Source organism: Protopterus annectens, chromosome 14.part0 (genome assembly GCF_019279795.1).
Source record: "Protopterus annectens isolate FY-2018-M chromosome 14.part0, PAN1.0, whole genome shotgun sequence".
NCBI classification, from domain to species: domain Eukaryota; kingdom Metazoa; phylum Chordata; order Ceratodontiformes; family Protopteridae; genus Protopterus; species Protopterus annectens.
In genome coordinates this window covers 399,024,733-399,044,222 of record NC_056748.1, presented here as the reverse complement: position 1 = coordinate 399,044,222, position 19,490 = coordinate 399,024,733, and the positions used below count along the sequence as shown (strand labels likewise).

At 39.9% G+C, this 19,490-nt stretch overlaps 1 protein-coding gene across 7 annotated transcripts in view; it reads left to right on the top strand.

Moving 5' to 3' along the window:
- PTPRE (protein tyrosine phosphatase receptor type E) overlaps window positions 1-19,490 on the top strand; it is a 2,530,882-nt gene that overhangs the window by 2,468,880 nt on the left and 42,512 nt on the right. For all 7 annotated transcript variants that reach the window (XM_044056172.1, XM_044056175.1, XM_044056171.1 and 4 more), the window contains one exon: window positions 2,663-2,814. In XM_044056172.1, the coding sequence (XP_043912107.1) occupies window positions 2,663-2,814 (152 nt within the window). The remainder of the gene's footprint in view (window positions 1-2,662; window positions 2,815-19,490) is intronic.

Sequence of the window (19,490 nt, the reverse complement as noted above, 5' to 3'; positions counted from 1 at the left end):
CAGAAGAAGTAATTAGGGACCTGGGGACCCAAGTTGATAGCAATCTCTCATTTGACAACCACGTGGCCAAAGTGGTTAGAAAAACATTTTATATAGCCCACCTAATCATGAAGGGATTCACATCTAGGTTAGTGGAGGTCATCGTGCCTCTTTACTCATCCCTCATCAGTCCCATAATTGAGTACAATGCCCCTTTTGGAATGTACCTTACCAAACACCTGCAGCAACTGGAAAGACCCCAAACGTACCTCACCAAGAGGATCAAAGGGCTCAAACAGATGCCATATGCTGCCCGGTTAAAGAAACTCCAGCTCTACTCAGTGGCATACCGCCTGCTCAGAGGTGACCTGTGCCTAACGTATAAGGCCATGTCCAACCCGGAATTAAGGGACATGCTGCACCTCAAAAAATCCAAATCCCATCAAGCTACACGCTCGAGAGACTTGAACCTCAGCACTGAAATAAATAGGTCATGCTGGAGGGACAGATTCATAACCCAGAGGCTCCCTTCACTCTGGAATAAAATCCCAGTCCAGGTTAGGCAGGGTCCCTCATTGACTCTCTTCAAGAGGAATCTTGATGAGTGGATGGGAGATTGTAGGTTTACCCCGGGTATCACTTCTGTGTCACTGTTAGACAGAGGCACAGTATACTAACCTCGAAAAAGGGCATAGCAAAATAAATTTAAAATGGGTGGCGAAAGCCAGACATACTCTTGCTAGGCTTATAAATGCCCTAGGGCAGATAGCCTAGTATGAACCTATGAATTTCTTTAAAAAAAACTAACATTATTCTCTTAAACATATTAATAATAGTAAGAAACCCCATAAAATCATCACAGTATTGTGTATGAAAATGTGAAAAACTGCATATAAGATTGTTAAAAACAATCAACATATAAAAATGTTGTAGTCGCACAGAAATCTTAAGAACATACATAACTATTAAAATCAACCATGATGTTGAAATGTTGCAAACTGAAATACCAAGATTCTTAATGTTTTAATTGTACACGATTATTTTATACTTACAGACTTTATTTCCTCCTGTTTTTAAGTGCAGGCCTTCTGCATGTAGGTTTACAATATTTCTCCTTGTCTGTATAAAGTGCTGTCTGCATGAAGTTTAGCCATGCTTTTGAGGTATTTAAAAATATGTACACTCTGAATGAGGTGCACTGTAGTCTACACCACTGACACAGAGAGAAGGCTTTCATCTATAATACTGTGACACAGTTTGAGTAATGATAGAGGCATCAGAAGACTAGCTGTTAGGGGAAGGGAAATGAACATCAGTTGTGAGTTTGCCTTTTCCAGTGAGGTAATGAAGGTTCACTCTGTAAGTCAGCCATGTGTTGGGGTTACAGGTCAGTGATACCAGTAAAAAAATGTGGATGAGTTGTGCAAGTGTGTATGCAGATTGCCACCTCATTTCCATCATTGTCAGCCATGTATGAAGAACATTAGCAGTCCTACCATTGTATATTGCAGTGAGGTGCACCACAGGTCTCACCAAGAGCAACAGTAAATGGACCGTGAGGGTGACTAGAGTGTGATAAAAAAGCATGTGACAAAATGTTGTTCCTCGGGTTAATGGGAAGTCATGCAGTGATGGTAAAATAAGGTATCAAAAAATGCTACTCTCCCTAGATGGAAGAGACTTTTAGTATTACCATATCAGTGGTCTGTGGTGTGGTGCAGTGTCATCTTTCATAATGGCCAATACAGACTAGTGTGGAAAGAGGAAAGTTGGTCTTTGAACAGAATACTATACATCATCAAAAAATAATGTAATTTGTTACAGAGAGTAAGGTTATCATGACAAAAATAAAAAAGCTGCTGCTATGTAAACTTCTAAACCATTATCAGCCAAAGTTGTGTATATCAATTCACTCAGTATCATAAAGTAGAAAACAGGATAAAATTTGTCTCATGGACATTGTTTCCATGGAGAAAAAACTGAGAGGTATCCTCTTTTTACAATCATAAAGAGGGCACTTTGATACTGTTGGGTAAATCAGAGAACTGTAACAAGGATGTACATTGGCAGGCTATGTGTGTTTTGAGGTAGTATCTCTTTTTGTAAGAGTAATGATTTTCAGAATAAACTTATACCGATAATGGTGGATGTTAAAGAAATGATAGTGCTTAATCACATTGTTCAAACACTGAAGTATCTCAAGAAAGATGCAGAAAAAATAAGCCGTGCATATAGAAGATGAATATATAGAAAAAGAAAGAGGCACACTGGTGGACTTGTATGACTATGTGGTCCTTTAGGAGCTACAGAATGTTTTCTTTAATCTAACATTTTAAAGTTAACAGATTAAGCTTTTGGAAATGTTAATGGACACTGAATGTTGTTCTTGTCTCTGACTCTGTTCATAAAATATATTGTGTATTTTGAAGTATACATTACATTTGTCTGTCTTTGGATGGCTCTATTGATCAAGAAGAGTACATGTCATGGGTCACTATGAAACATTACAGTTCATAAAAATAAATAAGCATGCAGTCTATGTCACTGCACAAGCGTTTTAGGTGTGCCAAATGACCCAATGTTGAATCTACTAACATAATTGCAGTGAATATTAAACTGTTTTAAATAGCTTATACGTTTCACATCTTTGGTTAAGATTTAATTTGCTTTGTCTGTTGAGCAGGAGAAGCAGACAAGGCTAATCCGGCAGTTCCATTTTCATGGCTGGCCTGAAATAGGGATTCCAGCAGAAGGGAAAGGAATGATTGATCTCATAGCCGCAGTCCAGAAACAGCAGCAGCAGTCCGGAAACCATCCAATTGTTGTGCACTGCAGGTAAATTCAGCATCTGCTTTTTGATGAATATGAAGTTGCCTGGTCTAGAGTTACACTTTGACTAACATTTTGACTTCCACTAATGCCACCCTGGCTTTCATGTGATAAGAATTCCTTCTACAGTGCTGTTCTATGCAGTCTATGAATGATCCAGCACTGAAAGAAAGAGAACATTTGTTCTCATGGCAAATGTAAACCAGGACTTAACAGTGGTCCACTGTAAAATCTGAAATGGCTAATCAGCCTTCTGGTTTAGCAGTCTAATTAATGATTTACTATGGATAATATTTGGTTCCTTAGTTGTAAATGATATTTTTGAGAATCAGCTGTTGACATTTTTATTTATTTAAGTTAGCATGTAATCCATTATAAAGCAGAGCATTTATTTTCCTTGTAATGTTTTTGAAATGCAAATGCATGTTGTCTGATCATTGGTATGGTGAAGCCTGATCGTGGAAATTAAGAAAAACTTAAGTGAAATTCAAGCTGCAGGTGGCCTTTGTGTATCACATTTTTATAACAAGCTAAGACATTTTGTATCCCGTAGATTCCCTTCTGAAAATTCTGTGACAGTGTTTGAATATTTACATGCATTTAAGCAGATGAAAGTGATGGTATTTTGTGTGTATGTGTGAGTGAGAGAGTGGCAGAGAGACTATTTGGAATTGTACTTTATTCTGTGCCCACATGACTACAAGTAGAGAACAATGACTGGCAATTAAATACTAAAACTTAGTTGGATCTGTCTGCTATACAATAAGAACCCCAACTAGGGTGCAGAAAAGGATTTTCAGTATAATTGGTTATATGATCTTTTCATCTCAAATCTTGGTTACATGGCAATCTCTTACTTCAAAAACTGTTCTTTGAACAATTTTAAAATGCAAACTCATGTTACTGCTTTTATTTACAGTGCAGAATGAATTTCATTTAAAGGAGACAATTATTTAAAACAACATTTGACATACTAGACTACAACTGCTAACTACTTTAAATCTTAAACCACAAAACTTACACTAAACATGTGCACTATAAATATTAAGTATTAGAATAACTTTGGAGTTGCCCGAGTTGTACAAATCCTGCAATTGTACTCTTAAAAGGCTACAGATATACCAGATAGCCAATTAAAAAAACAGAAACCAAAAACAAGGTCTGTTACTACTTAAATCTCAGCCATATAGCATAGGATTTTTTTTAGTTTTGTTGACTATGGTGCACGTTCTTAAAATTATTCTCTCACTGGAACTGTGAATTCTTAACATATGAAATGTATAGAGGTCAATGTTTTCTGGAAGATGAAGATATAAAAAGGTCTGTCCTTGATATTTTGTTGCTGAAGAATAACTTTTATTGGCTGTAGTAGGGTAGCTAGGGCAGAGCCAGATGGGCACCTGCCATGGACACACAGTGTCGGGGGGGGGGTGCAATCAGGCAACCCCAATCCTTCTTTAATGCCATACCAGCTTTTAAAAGTATTGCATTTGTGGTCAAACCTGAGTGCTGTAGCACTGTAGGTGTGCTCTAAACTGTAATGTAGCAAGCAGTTTGCCACAGTTTAAAAGTGAAAAAAATTATTTTAGTTAAAAAAAAAAAAAAAACATGAGTGCTGTAGCACTCCATACTGGCTTGGTATAAACATGTATATAAGCAGTTTGCTACAGTTTCAAAAAAAGTTATTTTTTTTGTAAACTAAAACATGAGCACAATAGCAGTCCATGCAGGCAGAGTATAGACTGTAGCTAGTAGTTTGTTACAGTAAACTAAAACATGAGCACTGTAGCAGTCCATGCAGGCAGGGTATAAACTGTAGCTAGTAGCTTGTTACAGTAAACTAAAACATGAGCACTGTAGCAGTCCATGCAGGCAGGGTATAAACTGTAGCTAGTACTTTGTTACAGTAAACTAAAACATGAGCACTGTAGCAGTCCATGCAGGCAGGGTATAAACTGTAGCTAGTACTTTGTTACAGTAAACTAAAACATGAGTACTGTAGCTAACTTATGTAACTTTTTTTTTTTTTGCTCTTTAAGGAGTTAGTGCCTTTTGAACTCTTGCTTTTCTGGGTCATTTCTAAAATCTTCACAAGACAGCCATTTCACTTTCTGAAATCCTACTGTGTGGCATATTTTTTATTGCCACCTCCTGTATAAAATCCTAAACTCCTGTTCATAATTCTTAAGGAACTCTTACACCAGATCTAAATCCTTAAATATTTTCTTCCCCTCCACTACATATTCATTTGGGACATTTTTGAGCTCGATGGGAATTTCCTTTTTTATTTAATTTAATTCTAACATTTGTGAAGAGAAGCTGATGGTGCACATCACAATGAGCTTTATCATCATCATCAACCATCCATCTTTCCCCATTTTTTGCATTGGGTCGGTGTGTAACTATCACCATCTCTCTCTGTTCAGTGCCACTCTTCTATCTTTTTCAGCAGTCTGGCCTGACCACAGATCTTCTCTCAGACAATCCATCCATCTCATGGCTGCATTTCCTCTTCCTCTTCCTTTCTTCTTGTCTGTACCAAATATTCTCCGCCATATTGTCTTCTGCTTTCTGTACATGAACCTGAACCACCGGAATCTGTTCTCCTTGACCTTCTGTACAATTGGAGCTTACTTGGGCTGCTGCTCTGATGTCCTCATTTCTTTATCTGTGCCACAATGTACGTCCTACCACCCATCTCAGGCACTTCATCACCTCTAGCTTTCTCAACAGCTCTGCCTTCACTGCCCAAGTTTCTGTACCATACAGTAGTACTCTGTTTACCCCACTATTTTGTGCACCTTACTTTTCACTGTCTTTGACATTCTTCTGTCATGCACTACCCCTAGCACTCTGTGGCAGTTGCCTGCACCCTCTCTGATTCTAGCTTTGAGCTTCTCATTTAGATTTCCCTTCTCCTCAACCAATACACCCAGGTACTTGAAGCCATTAATTTGTTCCACTACTTTCCCCTCAATCTCAGTTCTCAGCTTCTTCTGATTTCCCCAGTTTTCTGTCATTACAACTGAATTATCTAAATGCATTTTCATCCTGTGTGCCTTTGGTTTTGCATTCCATTCCTCTATCCTTTGCTGACATTCTTGTTCAGAGTCTGTTTGTAATGTCACATCATCTAACATGATCTGTCCCCTCCGACTTGTTTGTTAATGTAGTTCATCACAAGAATGAACAACAGTAGGCTGAGAGATGAACCCTGATGCACACCTACTCCCACTAAGATCCCCTCTGTGAGTCCGATCTCTGTTTATACTTGTGTCATTGGTTCTTTGTACATAGCCTGCTGTAATTCTACCAATATTTTGGGACTTTGAACCATTGCAGAACCATCCAAATGAGCTTTCTTTGAACCTTGTCATGTACCTTCTCTAAGTCCTAAAATGTTGAGTTGGACTCATTCCTCATCTCTAGCTTCTTCTCAACAATCTGTCTCACTACAAACAATGAGTCATTTGTGCTCCATCCTGGTCTGAATCTAAACTACTCATCTCCCATCTTACTTTCTGCTACTCTGTATACTTTCAGTAACCATGTCCATAATTTTCATGCAGTGTGATGAGAGTTCAATACCTCTATACTGACCACAGTTGTGAATGTCCCTTTGTTCTTGTACACTGCACCTAGTATGCTTATTCTGCAGTCATTTAGGATACACATTTCCTTCCGTACTGCTATAAGTGTTCGCAGGCACTATTTCTCCCCTAACCCATGTGAAATCTAGATTATATCTTCCATGGCCTCATCTTTGCCTGCTGCTTTCCTTGACTTCATTTTCCTTAGTGCTGTTCTTAATACTTCTAGGATGGACTCTTCCTCCTCTTTCATTGTAGGCTGGTCTAGAGTTGTACAGCTTCTTTCAGGATTTCTTCACATAGAATCTGCCGGAAGTACTCCTTCCATCTACCATTAATGTCCATTGGACTAGTCACCAGGTTGTTGCTGGCATGTTTTATGAGGGGTTGTCTTATGACTATGTTCTTTATCTTTCTGTCTTTGCCTTCTAATCTGAAAGAGTTTTTTGTGCCATCTGCTGAGTCATTTTCCAGAAGCTGGTAGTGTGCCTCTGATGCCTTGTTCTTTGCTATTGCAACTGCTCTCTAAGCTTCTTTGTTACCCACCAGTATTGCATCTTAGCCTGATCAGTCTTTTCTATCAACCACCGTTTCTCATATATCTGTCCTATAGTCCTCACACATGCTGTTTTGAGGCACTGCCATTCTTTTTCATTTCTCGTTTTGCTCTGGGGCTAGAGCTCAGTACTTCACTGAGTTCCTGTGCTTTCCCTCCATTCAACTTCAGGTCTTCATCCTAATCTCTCATGACCGTAGACTCTTTTCTGAACACTGCTTGCAGCTGATTGTTGCAACTAGTACTTTATGCTGTGGGCCAACTCTTTCTCTGGAGATAACTTTGCAATCACTAATTCTACTCCAGTATCTTTTCCTTGCTAAGAGGTAGCCTGTCTGAGTTGAATGTTGACCACTCTGTTATGTGATCCTGTGACTGTCTGTCTTGCTAAATCATGTGTTGACCGCCATCAAGCCATTTGCCAGATACAAGTCTATACTGTCTAACTTCAGGTATTGTTTTTGCCTGCTGACAGACGTCTTCTATCCCTGTTTACAAATGATATAGCTAATCGTTTTTTCAATATTGACCATTGTGTAATATCCATTTAAAAATCTCGTAGGCTGTTTAGACTATTTGTGAGTTATCTTGGCAGAATTGTACTAATCTGTGTCCTGATTTATTTAGGACATCAAGGCCAGCCCTCACCATTGTTTCTGCTATTCTTTGACCACAGGTTTTAGCATTCTAGTCGTTTACAATGAATGTATATCTTGTCGTATACAAGAGGTGGTACAGATCATCAGAAAACCAGACAACTTCCTTCTCTATAGCTAGACCGGTACAGATCATCAGAAAACCAGACAACTTCCTTCTCTATAGCTAGACCGGTACAGATCATCAGAAAACCAGACAACTTCCTTCTCTATAGCTAGACCAAAGACTTTTATCATTATGGACCATTTGCCTTGCAGTCTGACTGAAATAATAACTGTGCCCTGATTTGAATACCCTTTTTATTGAATATAAAAACTACCATTCCTTCAGCAAGATTTTTGTGCTATAGAAGATCTGATGTTAAATAACTTATTCCAGTCTATTATAGTTCACTAAATCCCAAGATGTTGATGCTTATTCTTGTCATTGCATCTTTATCCATATCAAGTTTGCCTTGGTTCTTAGTTGTTACATTCCAAGCCCTGGCGGTGCACAATTCTTTGCAACATTAGACTTTCTGTAGTGTTGGAGCACCTCAGCAGATGGATGTCTTCTTGGCTTTAATAAATCCACATCAGATATTTTAGCAATATTCATATGTGTCCTCTGTTCTTCCTCAGTAGTGAACTTAGAACATTCTGATCTGGTAATCTCATCCCTCTGTTTGTTTTTTATCCCCCTAAAATGTACTGCAGTAGATTGCTATTAGCTTCTCCAATGGATTGTATTTGGTCTGATATCTCTGCAGTGACCTGCCCATCTTGAATGGTCCCATATAGTGTAGTCCACAACTTTACTGAGATCCACAAGCCCATTTTTCATGACAGGGTAACATCCCAGAAAACTATTCATCTGGGGTAATGATTATCTTAATTCCTTCTGAGCACAGTCATAGTTCTATTACACATAATCTCTACCTGACAAGCTCTTAAGAGGTGTGGAAGACAGTATTATAAATATGATTAACTAGGCTGACCCAGCAAAAGATGGTGATAAAAACATGGAATCCAAACTAACCTACCAGAGAGGAAGTGCTTCGGTCTGTACTTACAGTGGTACTGTTTTGACCAGCAGGTGATACAAAGAAGGGACAGATGAGATGGGAAGCATAAGTAGTTGGTGCAGGGCTCATTGTATTTTGAAACAGAGGGGTTTGCAATGCTTGAATGCCACATGATAGAGACCAAGGGTGCTGCAGCGGGTATTGATAACATTTATGGTGAGACATTGATAGACCAGGTTTCCTTGTAGTTGGAGTTAATGAACACTGCACATTATCTTAAGATTGATTCTTTTGTACATTTGTCATCTTGGCTGAACAAGAAATGCAAGAATTTAAAAAGTAGCTATTTTCAGTGAGAATGGGATTCAAGACTCCTAAATCACAGTTTTCAAGCTGCTGAAAAGAGGAATTAATAGAGAATGAATGAATGCAGTAAAGCTATAATTGCAAGGCTACATGTTTCCTCTGTCCTACTATTTTACAACTACTACCCTCTAACTTCACATCCTACATGTTGCTACAGCCTTCTTTGGCAACTTACTTTAATTAATCTAATATTTACCATCTCTTTTGACAGTGTGACTTCTGCTAAGCCTTATAGTTAAACTAACCTCCGCCCAGCAACATGACTTAGCAGTAAGGTAAAATCCATTCATGGCAAAAGGTTTTGTACACCTTCAAAAATCTCAGCTCTCACTCAGTTGGTAGAATCCTGCCAAGTTAGTAGTAATTCCAAAAGGATTACCGATTACCCGACACGCTAAAGCCTATGACATTAAAGTATGTCAGACAAGACAGCACAAGAACCTTAAGTGGTCATGGCTGGAAGTAAGCAGCATATTGGGAGGATATAAAGCTAACCTCCCATCCCATTATAGATACTGATGTTCTCTCTATATATGATCACATCAGGGCATTAAATTAATTTGAAATTAGCTCAATTTTCTGAACAACAATCTGGCATACACCTTACTGAATCAGTTATCTAAACTGAGTTATAGCTAAAAGACTGCACCCCACTTTCTTCCTCCACAAAGTCTAACTGCAAGAAGTGAGTAATTAGCTATGGGAATTATTTAAGTTTGGAAGAGCTAGCTCAGATGGACTCACTGCAAAGTTTCTTAAAACATGTGGCAACCCCATAACTGTTTCAGTAAGATATAGTACAAATCTGTCTTCTATCAATGGAATCTTTCCATGTCTGGAAAGCACTTATAGTTATTCCTTCCCCAAAACAGGGTAATTCATTACATCTTACTTCATCCTAACCCATGTCTGTCCTGTCCGTCTTTCACAGGTACTTGAGGAAATCATTTATTTTTGACTTGTAGTCCCATATTAACTCATTTAACCACCATAATTTGAAAAACAACATAGCTCTTGGAAAAATCATAGCACCTTACCTGTCTACCTTTGAGTCTTTGCCTCATAAATTTTGTGCAATATGGATTAGGGTAATCCCAAAAAAAATATCTTTCTAGATGAAACCAAGGTAATGGTTCCAGAGAAGCACTCCAAAGCATGCAAAACCTTTAATATTCCAATGTACAATCACCACCGTTAAGTGGATCAGCAGAACTCATGGGATAGTACTACAGAATTACAGTTGGTAATTCCTGCTCATATTCCATTAAGGTTAATTTCTTTCTGTTTTTACCTTGTTCTTTGCAAATGATAGTATTTCTATCATTATTAATGATTTCTGTGCTACTTTTCTTTCTAGTTCTTCCTTGTTCAATCCCTTTCCCCCCAGTAATTAGTTCCACCCTTGAAACATGCCTCAGAAAAACTCAGTCTTACTTTGTTTATCATTTTAGAGTTGAGTTTAATCCTAAAAGTGTAGAACCATGCGTAGGACCAGTGAACACTTTTATCATGTCCTGCAGGATTTTTCGGTAGCATCATCTCTTGGGTGTTCTGTGAAAAGTGCCAAATGTCATCACTTCCTTCTTGGGCAACATATTATCTCCACCTTTCATCTTGATATCTTCTCAGGGTAGCTTAGTAGACTCTTAGCTACTTGAAAGGAAAGTTCTCCACTAAAAAAAAATGAAGCAAGACCCACTATTCAGGAAGGAGTCCTCATTCCAGTTTTAGACCGAGTTACCATTCATAACTGCTGGATATTCTCTAAACTGCAGTATGCCATTGATTCAATAATACAGGGCAAAACCCTGAACATGTCCTAGTCATCCTGAGTTTGATTAGTACCTTTAGGATTGGAGGAGTAGACTGCAGCGGAAGAGACATAAAGAGGCAATTGGTGTCATTATTTACAGTAAATAACAAAGCCAGTTGCAAAAAAGCATAGACCACCTGCTAGAAGGGACATGGCAATTGAAGAAACTGGTTACTATTGCTAATTCTGAAACTCATTAGTACAAGTCTTGCAATAGTGAGACTGAGCGGCAATGCAGATTTGTATGTACTAAGTCTGAGATCACTGTTCTCAGAAATGTCCCCTTTTCTCCCCATTGGAAGGTGCAGGCAGATTCATCCCTGCAAACAAATTTTAAAGAGAACAGTGATTTTTGAATTTCACTGTTCTGCTGTTTTCTTGGTTATTTATTTGTTTCTCTCTTTATTTACTTATTTTATAATTCCAGGACTTAAAATTGCAAACCTGGAATTTGGGAGCCAAGAAAACATCATTAAAGAAGTGGAATGGTTGCATTGCTGCATATGTTTCATGACCACCTGTTAAAAGAAATGTCTAATGTGCTAAATCATGATTAGGGCATGAAAGTAAGCTGCAAAATTCCTGTTTGCAGTACTTTTTATGCTTTGGACTGCTCTGCAATAAATAAAAAAAAACACTCCACAAGCTTGCCAATCTTGCTAATAACAAGGACAACAGTGAGACTGAACTGAGAAGAGTAAAGTTCCTACAAACAGCAGATGCCCTGCTGCCCCATACACCAACAGAAAGTTCATCAAGAAAACACCTGTGGAGGGAAAAAAAAAACATAAGTTAACTACAGTAAGCTTCAAGTACTGGTTAATAAAGGTAATCGTTTCATAACCTAAGCACTTCATCTTGAGTATTGTTGTATCATCCTAGCTAAAGTTAACCTCTTTCCCATCTACAGGTAAAATAGCCTATTCATTATTAATGTATATGATTCTCTCTGACAGAACTGTCATTCCTCAGGCTCCCCCTTTCCCATCTCAAACTCTAAGCATTTATCTGCACCCTAAATTATTCTGAATCAAATATGTGTTATTCCTCTCCCTTGCACATTTTTGTTAAAATACTTCAGTGTAACTTTCTTTTACTTGGAGCTAAAAGTATGACATTCCCTCTCTTACTATGAAGTCACTCGCAGTAGTCCATTAATTTGAACTTCGGCATATTAACGACTATTATTTATTTATTTAACATTTGTTAACCAGGAAAGTCTGACTTGTAACAAAGCCAATTTTTAGCAGAGGCCCGGGGAGAAACACTCCATATGTATGTCTTTCTAATGTAGGAGGAAACTGGAGCACCCATGCAAGGAGGACATGCAAACTCCGCACAGAAAGTACCCCAGCCATGAATCGAACTGGAGAACATCTTGCTGTGAGGGAACTACGCTACTACTGCTCCGGCTCGCTATCCAACACCAACACAATTGACTTTCACACAAGCTGAAAATGTAGGTGTATGAAGAACTAACTCCCGCATAGCTTACATCTATAAGTACTGCAGGTCTGTCTCTAGTAGAGTATCTCCTATTTGCAGTTGTACTGTTACTACCGTGTATCCATAGAACAGAGCTATGAACCACTTTTAATGTTTAAGTAATGTTAAATTTAGTAGTATTGCTGCTGTTTTTAAATTCTATGTTACAGGTTGAAGCCAAAAACATGCCTTGAATCCAGTCTACTCATCTTAAATTATAAAAATAAAACAAAGGAGGCATGCCTTTTGGTGTTGTTGCATCTGGTCAATAAAGACTACATTGAAGACAATGAAGTCAAAACTTGAGAGTAAATGAGTTTCTGATAAAAATGTTTAGAATTTGCCCTCAATGTGTATTGCTGGCTACCATGGAAGCAGTTATATTACTTAGAAGCTGAAAGGGGAGCAGCCCTAAACAATGGGAGTGTGGAGCAGTCCCCATGTAAAACCCTATAATTTAAACATTATAGGGTCTGTCCATCTTAAGTGAACAGCCTTCAGTTATTAACTTTGATTAGACAAACCTTATTCATATATTGTCTTGAACAGTTAGATAAATTATAGAGGTAACATATCTGGCTGATACGCTAAAGGTTTGATAATTTTTATTATTTAGAAATATATATATATTGGAGGGTAATCAACAAAATATTTTCTGTAATTTATAGTGACAAACTAGGGTTATCTGATCACAGTTTGGTTAATAAGGTTTCTTACTTTTGTTGAACTCAAAAGCAGTAGGTTGGTTTTAAAACACAACAAAACATGTTTAAATTCAGCAGAAAATGGAACACCACTGAAATCCATTCTGAATGTAAACTCATTTAAAACACAACTAAAAGTTCAACTGTCAAATCAATGGATCTGCTTCTGTATTTAATATGACTGTAATCTTTACCATGCCATGTTATCAAACAATTTCTCTTCACTAAGAATCCTATGCCCCACAGCCAGTCTTCACCAATACCTTAATAGTTTTACTAGCATCTCTGAGCCATACATATAGTCTTATGACACTGTTTGCCATCCCACCTCTATACTTCTAATATAAACCATATGATAGCCATGTACAATTGTCTCTGAACCATCTTAATACCCCACCTCTTAATTACAATGTTATCTTCTGCCCTACCAAATTCCTTCCCTAACTTCCATTTTTTTGAATTTCTAAGCAGTAATCACAAGATCTACTAACTACATACCTCTCAACTGGCCAGATTTTCACAACACATCCAAATTTTTCCTTCATATTTTTAGTTGGTTTCTGGCAAATCACTGAGGATTGAAGTCACTAAATAATGACATACATGTGAGTTTCAGACTTCATAGCCTAGAGAAAAAACATTCTAACACAAGCCCTGTTATTCTAGCAACTTTGTAAATTTATAAGAGCAATTTAAAATTTGTTCATATTTTCAGACTTTTTTCTCCCTGTTATTTTAGGGATTGCCCAGGTTTCTTGATCTAATAAGTTGAGCGGTATGACTAACTATTTGACAAACCTACTACTATACCTCTTCAGATGCTCAGTGTCCAACATCTAGCAAATGCACAGGTATCATTTATACTGCAATAGTTGACCTTATTTTATATGAATTTAATCTAATTATCTAAATTCTGGAGCATTTCTCCCCGGGCCTCCTCTGAAAACAGGATCTGTGGAACCTAGTCGGACATTCCCGGTCAACAAATGTTAAATAAAAAAAAAAAAATAATAATTAGCAAATGTATGTATATGTATATATATATATATATATATATATATATATATATATATATATATATATATATATATATATATATACACACACACACACACACACACATATATATATATATATATATATATATATATATATATATATATATATATATAGGTCTACTTCATTTGATCGAAAAACCATTTGACCTAAACCCATTTGATCGAAATTTCATTTGATTGAAATCCAGTATTCAAAGCAAATAACAGGGATTTGTTCCCCTCCCCAATGTCGTGCGACCCTGGAGTTGATATATATAGTTAGGGGGTGTGTGGGGGGGGCACCTATTTTCGTTTAAAATCTGTAATTTTTGTTTTATTTTCTTCTTTTAAAGGAAACTAGGTGGGGCGGCTTCGCCCCCCACACACCCCCAATGTGGGGGGCTGCACCCTCTACACCCCCCCAACTATATATACCAACTCCAGGGTCGCATGACATTGGGGAGGGGGACAAATCCCAGTTTTATGCCTTGAATACTGGTTTTCGAGCAAATGAAATTTCAATCAAATGGGTTTAGATCAAATGAAGTAGTCCCCCATATATATATATAAATATATATATATATCTACATACACACACACACACACACACACACACACACACACACACACACACACACTGGATATAAAAAGTGGACACACCCCTGTTAAAATGCCAGGTTTTTGTGATATAAAAAAATGAGACCACAATTAATCATTTCAAAACATTTCCCACCTTTAATGTGACCTATAACCTGTACAATTCAATTGAAAAACAAACAAATCTGTTAGGGGAAAAAATATAACAAATAAAAAATGTACAATACGCTGACTGCATAAGTGTGCACACCTTTAAACTAATACTTTGTTATGTGTGCACACCCTTAAACTAATACTTTGTTGAAACACCTTTTGATTTAATTACAGCATTCAGTCTTCTTGGGTAGAAGTCTATCAGCATGGCACATCTTGACTTGGCAATATTTGCCCACTCTTCTTTGAAAAAGCATTCCAAATCTGTCAGATTGTGAGGGGATCTCTTGTGCACAACCCTCTTCAGGTCACCCCACAGATTTTCTATTGGATTTAGGTCTGGGCTCTGGCTGGGCCATTCCAAAACTTTAATTTTCTTCTGATGAAGCCATTCTTTTGTTGATTTGGATGTATGCTTGGGGTCATTGTCATGTTGAAAAGTGAAATTCCTCTTCATCTTCGGCTTTCTAGCAGATACCTGAAGGTTTTGGGCCAAAAGTGATTGGTATTTGGAACTGCTCATAATTCCCTCTACCTTGACTAAAGCCCCAGTTCCAGCTGAAGAAAAGCCACCAAAAAGCATGATACTACCGCTACCATGCTTCACTGTGGGGATGGTGTTCTTTTGGTGATGCAAAGTGTTGTTTTTGCACCAAACGTACCTTTTGGAATTGTGGAGAAAAAGTTCAACCTTGGTCTCATCAGACCATAACATATTTTCCCACATGCTTTAGGGAGACTTGATGTATTGTTTTTCAAATTTTAGCTGGGTCTGGGTGTTTTTCTGTGTAAGAAAAGGCTTCCGTCTTGCAACCCTACCTCATAGTCCAGACATTTGGAGAATACAGGAGATTGTTGTCACATGTAGTACATAACCAGTACTTGCAAGAAATTCCTGCAGCTACTACAGTGTTGCTGTAGGTTTCTTGGCAGCCTCCCTGACCAGTTTTTGTCTTGTGTTTTCATCTGTTTTGGAGGGAAGTCCAGTTCTTTGCAATGTCACTGTTGTCCCATATTTTCTCCACTTTTTGATGACTGCCTTCACTGTGTTCCATGGTATATCCAATGCTGTGGAAATTTTTTTGTAACCATTTCCTGACTGATACCTTTTAACAATGAGATCCCTTTGATGGTTTGTAAGCTCTGCAAGCCATGGCTTTTGCTGTAGCAGGCAATTGAGTAAACGTCAGGAAAATCCTACTAGGACAGCTGAACTTTATTTGGGGTTAATCAGGTGTGTACCCAAGAAGACTGAATGCTGTAATTAAATGAAAAGGTGCTTCAACAAAGTATTAGTTTAAGGTTGTGCACACACAACAAAGTATTAGTTTAAGGGTGTGCACACTTGTGCAACCAGCATATTGTACGATTTTATTTTTTATATTTTTTTCCCCTAACAGATTTGTCTTTCAATTGAATAGTACAGGTTATAGGTCACATTAAAGGTGGGAAAGGTTTTGCAATGGTTTATTGTGGTCTCATTTTTTTATATCACAAAAACCTGGCATTTTAACATGGGTGTGTACACTTTTTATATCCACTGTATATGTGTGTAAATATATATAAAATGTATGTGTGCATGTGTGTATATGTATATATATATATATATATATATATATATATATATATATGTATGAATCTAGGATAGTTGATCGAAAGACCAAGTTTCGGTAAATGGAAGGTAAAACACACACACACACACGAAAAAAACACACACACACACACACCATGTTTACACAGGGGGGCTTCACCCCCCCTGCACCCCCCTACTTATATATTCTCACTCCGAGATCGCACTACAGTGGGGAAAAGAGAATATTCCCTTATCCCCACTGTAGTCCGATCTCGCCCACTACCACTTCCCCCGATTCCCTGTACTTTTACGAAAGTTTCGCAAAAGCACGATGTTAAGTTGTCTATCTCGCCTTCATTCTTGCTGGATGGGTTCGGAGCCGACCTCGGCTCCGACTCGGCCACTCTAAAAGCTCGAGAGTTGGTTCCACCGGCTCGAGGCTCCCCTTATATCCCACAATGCTAGGCGAGAGTTACCTCAGATCTCGTTTGCCGCTACAGCTTCGAGGTTGGTTGTTTCTACCGGTTCCTGGTGAGTGCTATTTTTCTTGTAAAAATTACTCTTTAAAACCCCTTTTAAGTTAATATCCTTACTTAGTTAGTGTAGGTTAGAAAACTTTATTCCCGACCCTAAATATTTTCCGTTTCTTTCCCCAAGAACCTTTGGTTCTTCCATTGGGCCTTTAGGCCTTCCCTTCCCTAGTGGAGTGTGTGTGTTTTCTTTTGGTAGTTTATTCTAGTTTATTGTAGTTTTAAATACTAGTATTACTACTAATTTTATTGTGTTTTCCTGACAGGGTATAACTTGTGTGTTTGTGTGCGTGTTTGTGTACACCTGTCAGTCAAAAATGTCTAAAGAAGCAAAGGTCTCCGGATTCAAGAAGTGTGATGCGTGCTGTCAGAAAATGTCTCTGACAGACGCTCACACTTCTTGTGTCTATTGTCTGGGGCCTTTGCACCTGCAGGACTCCTGTGCTGTGTGCCATGGCTTCAGCCCCAGGGTCCTGCAGGAAAGAAAAAATAAATTAATTCTTAGAGGCTTACTCAAGCCAGAGGATTCCCTGTCTGTTTCAACAGGGAAGCCCTCTAAGGCATCGAGGTTTTCGGCTCCGGCTTCTGAGCCGAGACCTCAGGTTGCTCAACCTTTGCCTTTATCAGCTCCGGCTGGAGCCGATAAGTCTCAGTCCACAGTTTCTGTGGCTCCCTCGGCTCCGGCCGGAGCCGAGGTTATTGAGGTTCCCGTGTCGGCTCCGACCAGACCTTCGGAGCCGACAACTAGGAAGAGGTCCAGGTCACCATCTCTTGGCTCCGTTCATTCGGCTCCAGGATCTCCCCTGCTGTCTGAGCGGGCCAAAGGTCTCACTCCTCTAGGTCATCGAGGCTGTCGGATCATGACCTTCAGAGGGTAGTGAGTCGACTACTTAAGTCCGAGGCACTAGCCCAGATGCTTCAGAGCCCGACTCATCAGTCGATGCCTGCCCGGTCCATCAACATTTTCCTCCTTCGACTCTCTTGAGTTCGGAGCCGGGTCGCGTCGGAACCGAGACTGTGATTACGTCGGAGCCGATACAATTGTCTTCGGCTCCGTCGTCGGCTCCGTTTTCTTCTTTGGAAGAATCTCGGCGCCGGACTTCCCTCGTCGGCTCTGAGGGGGTGAGTGGCATCGGACCCTTGTCCGACCCCCCTCTCCCTCTCGGGGCTTCGGCGCTGGTGAGTTCGGCTCTGACATCGGCCTCGGAACCATCACTGTCGGTGCCGAGGGGGGTTCTTAGCTCCTCGGAGCGGGGACCTCTGGCTCTGCCTGACAGGGGTGCATTCGAGGTCATGCGGAGTGTGTTAGAGCCTGGCTCTACTCCACAGTCAGCTCCGTCCGCCCCTCCCTCTATGCTGCCTCAGGGTAAGTCGACTCACTCCCTCATCCCGGACCGCAGAGAGCCAGCTCCTCAGGAGCCCCTGTGGGATTTCATCCTCTTCGAGGCCTCTCCTGATTTGGCAGAAGAGCCCCTCGGAAGAGGAAGTGTAAGAGGAAACACATTGACTCACCTGAGTCTATCACGTCAGACACAGATTTGGATGATTCTGAGGGTTCCCCGTACCCCTCCTGAAGATGTCTCATTTGCAGACATTCTGGAGATCCTGAAACAGAGGGGAAATTGGCCAGCCCTCAACCCTTCGGAGGGCGAATCTGTGTATCTTGAGGCGTTTGGCTCGTCCTTCCACCTCCTGGGTGTCCCTCCCTTGACCCCCTCATGCAGGTGGTTGCTAAGAAGGCATGGGCGGCTCCTGATCCAGTGGAGCCCACTCGCAGGAGACCCTCTAAGTTCATCACAGCTCCAGCAGACAAGCAATTTTTAACAAAAGGAGTTTCTGTGGATGCTATGGTGGTAGCTGCTGCCACAAAGAAGGAACTGGCTGATCCTTCAGTACCTGTCCATCCACCTAACAAGGAATCTAGGTCCATGGATAGGTGCGGAAGCGGATGTTCTCCTCAGCGACATTTACCATGCGTTCGCTGAACTACCTGTGCCATTTCACTCATCTTCAAAGGGACTTGATCAAGGAAGCGAGTGAAATGTTAAAGGATCCTACAGCTGCGGGTTTCCAAGACAAGATGAACACGCAGCTGGCTACCCTTAATTCCATATCCAACTCCTCCATGCGCCTCCTTTCTTACGCGGCCGATGGAGCGAGCAGAGCCGCAGGGACAGGTGTGGCCTTACGTAGGCACGCCTGGATGCGGCTATGCAATTTTGCGGACCCTTTCAAGACGTCTTTCACGAACTCCCCATTTGATGGATTATCTCTCTTTGGTCCTCAAGTGAAAGAAACCCTGACTAGGTGCGAGACTGATGGCAAGACCCTTTCTGCCGTCGGAGTCCAATTTTCGACTCCTTCCAGGCCTTACCCCAAAGGCCAGAAGGGTGGAAAGATGTGGTTCCGTAAACAATCTCAAGGGACTTAGCCTGACGCACAGAGTCGTTTTCCTACCAAAGGCAGAGGTGGGAATAACAATGGTAGACGTCGCCCTAGGGGCAGGGGGGGTCCGCAAAACCAGGGCAATCGGGAAGCCTTCCCTGACAAGCCCTTTCAGCATCCCTGAGGTGTTGCCCGACTGCCCATCTTCGGAGGCAGTCGGGGGAAGATTGTCA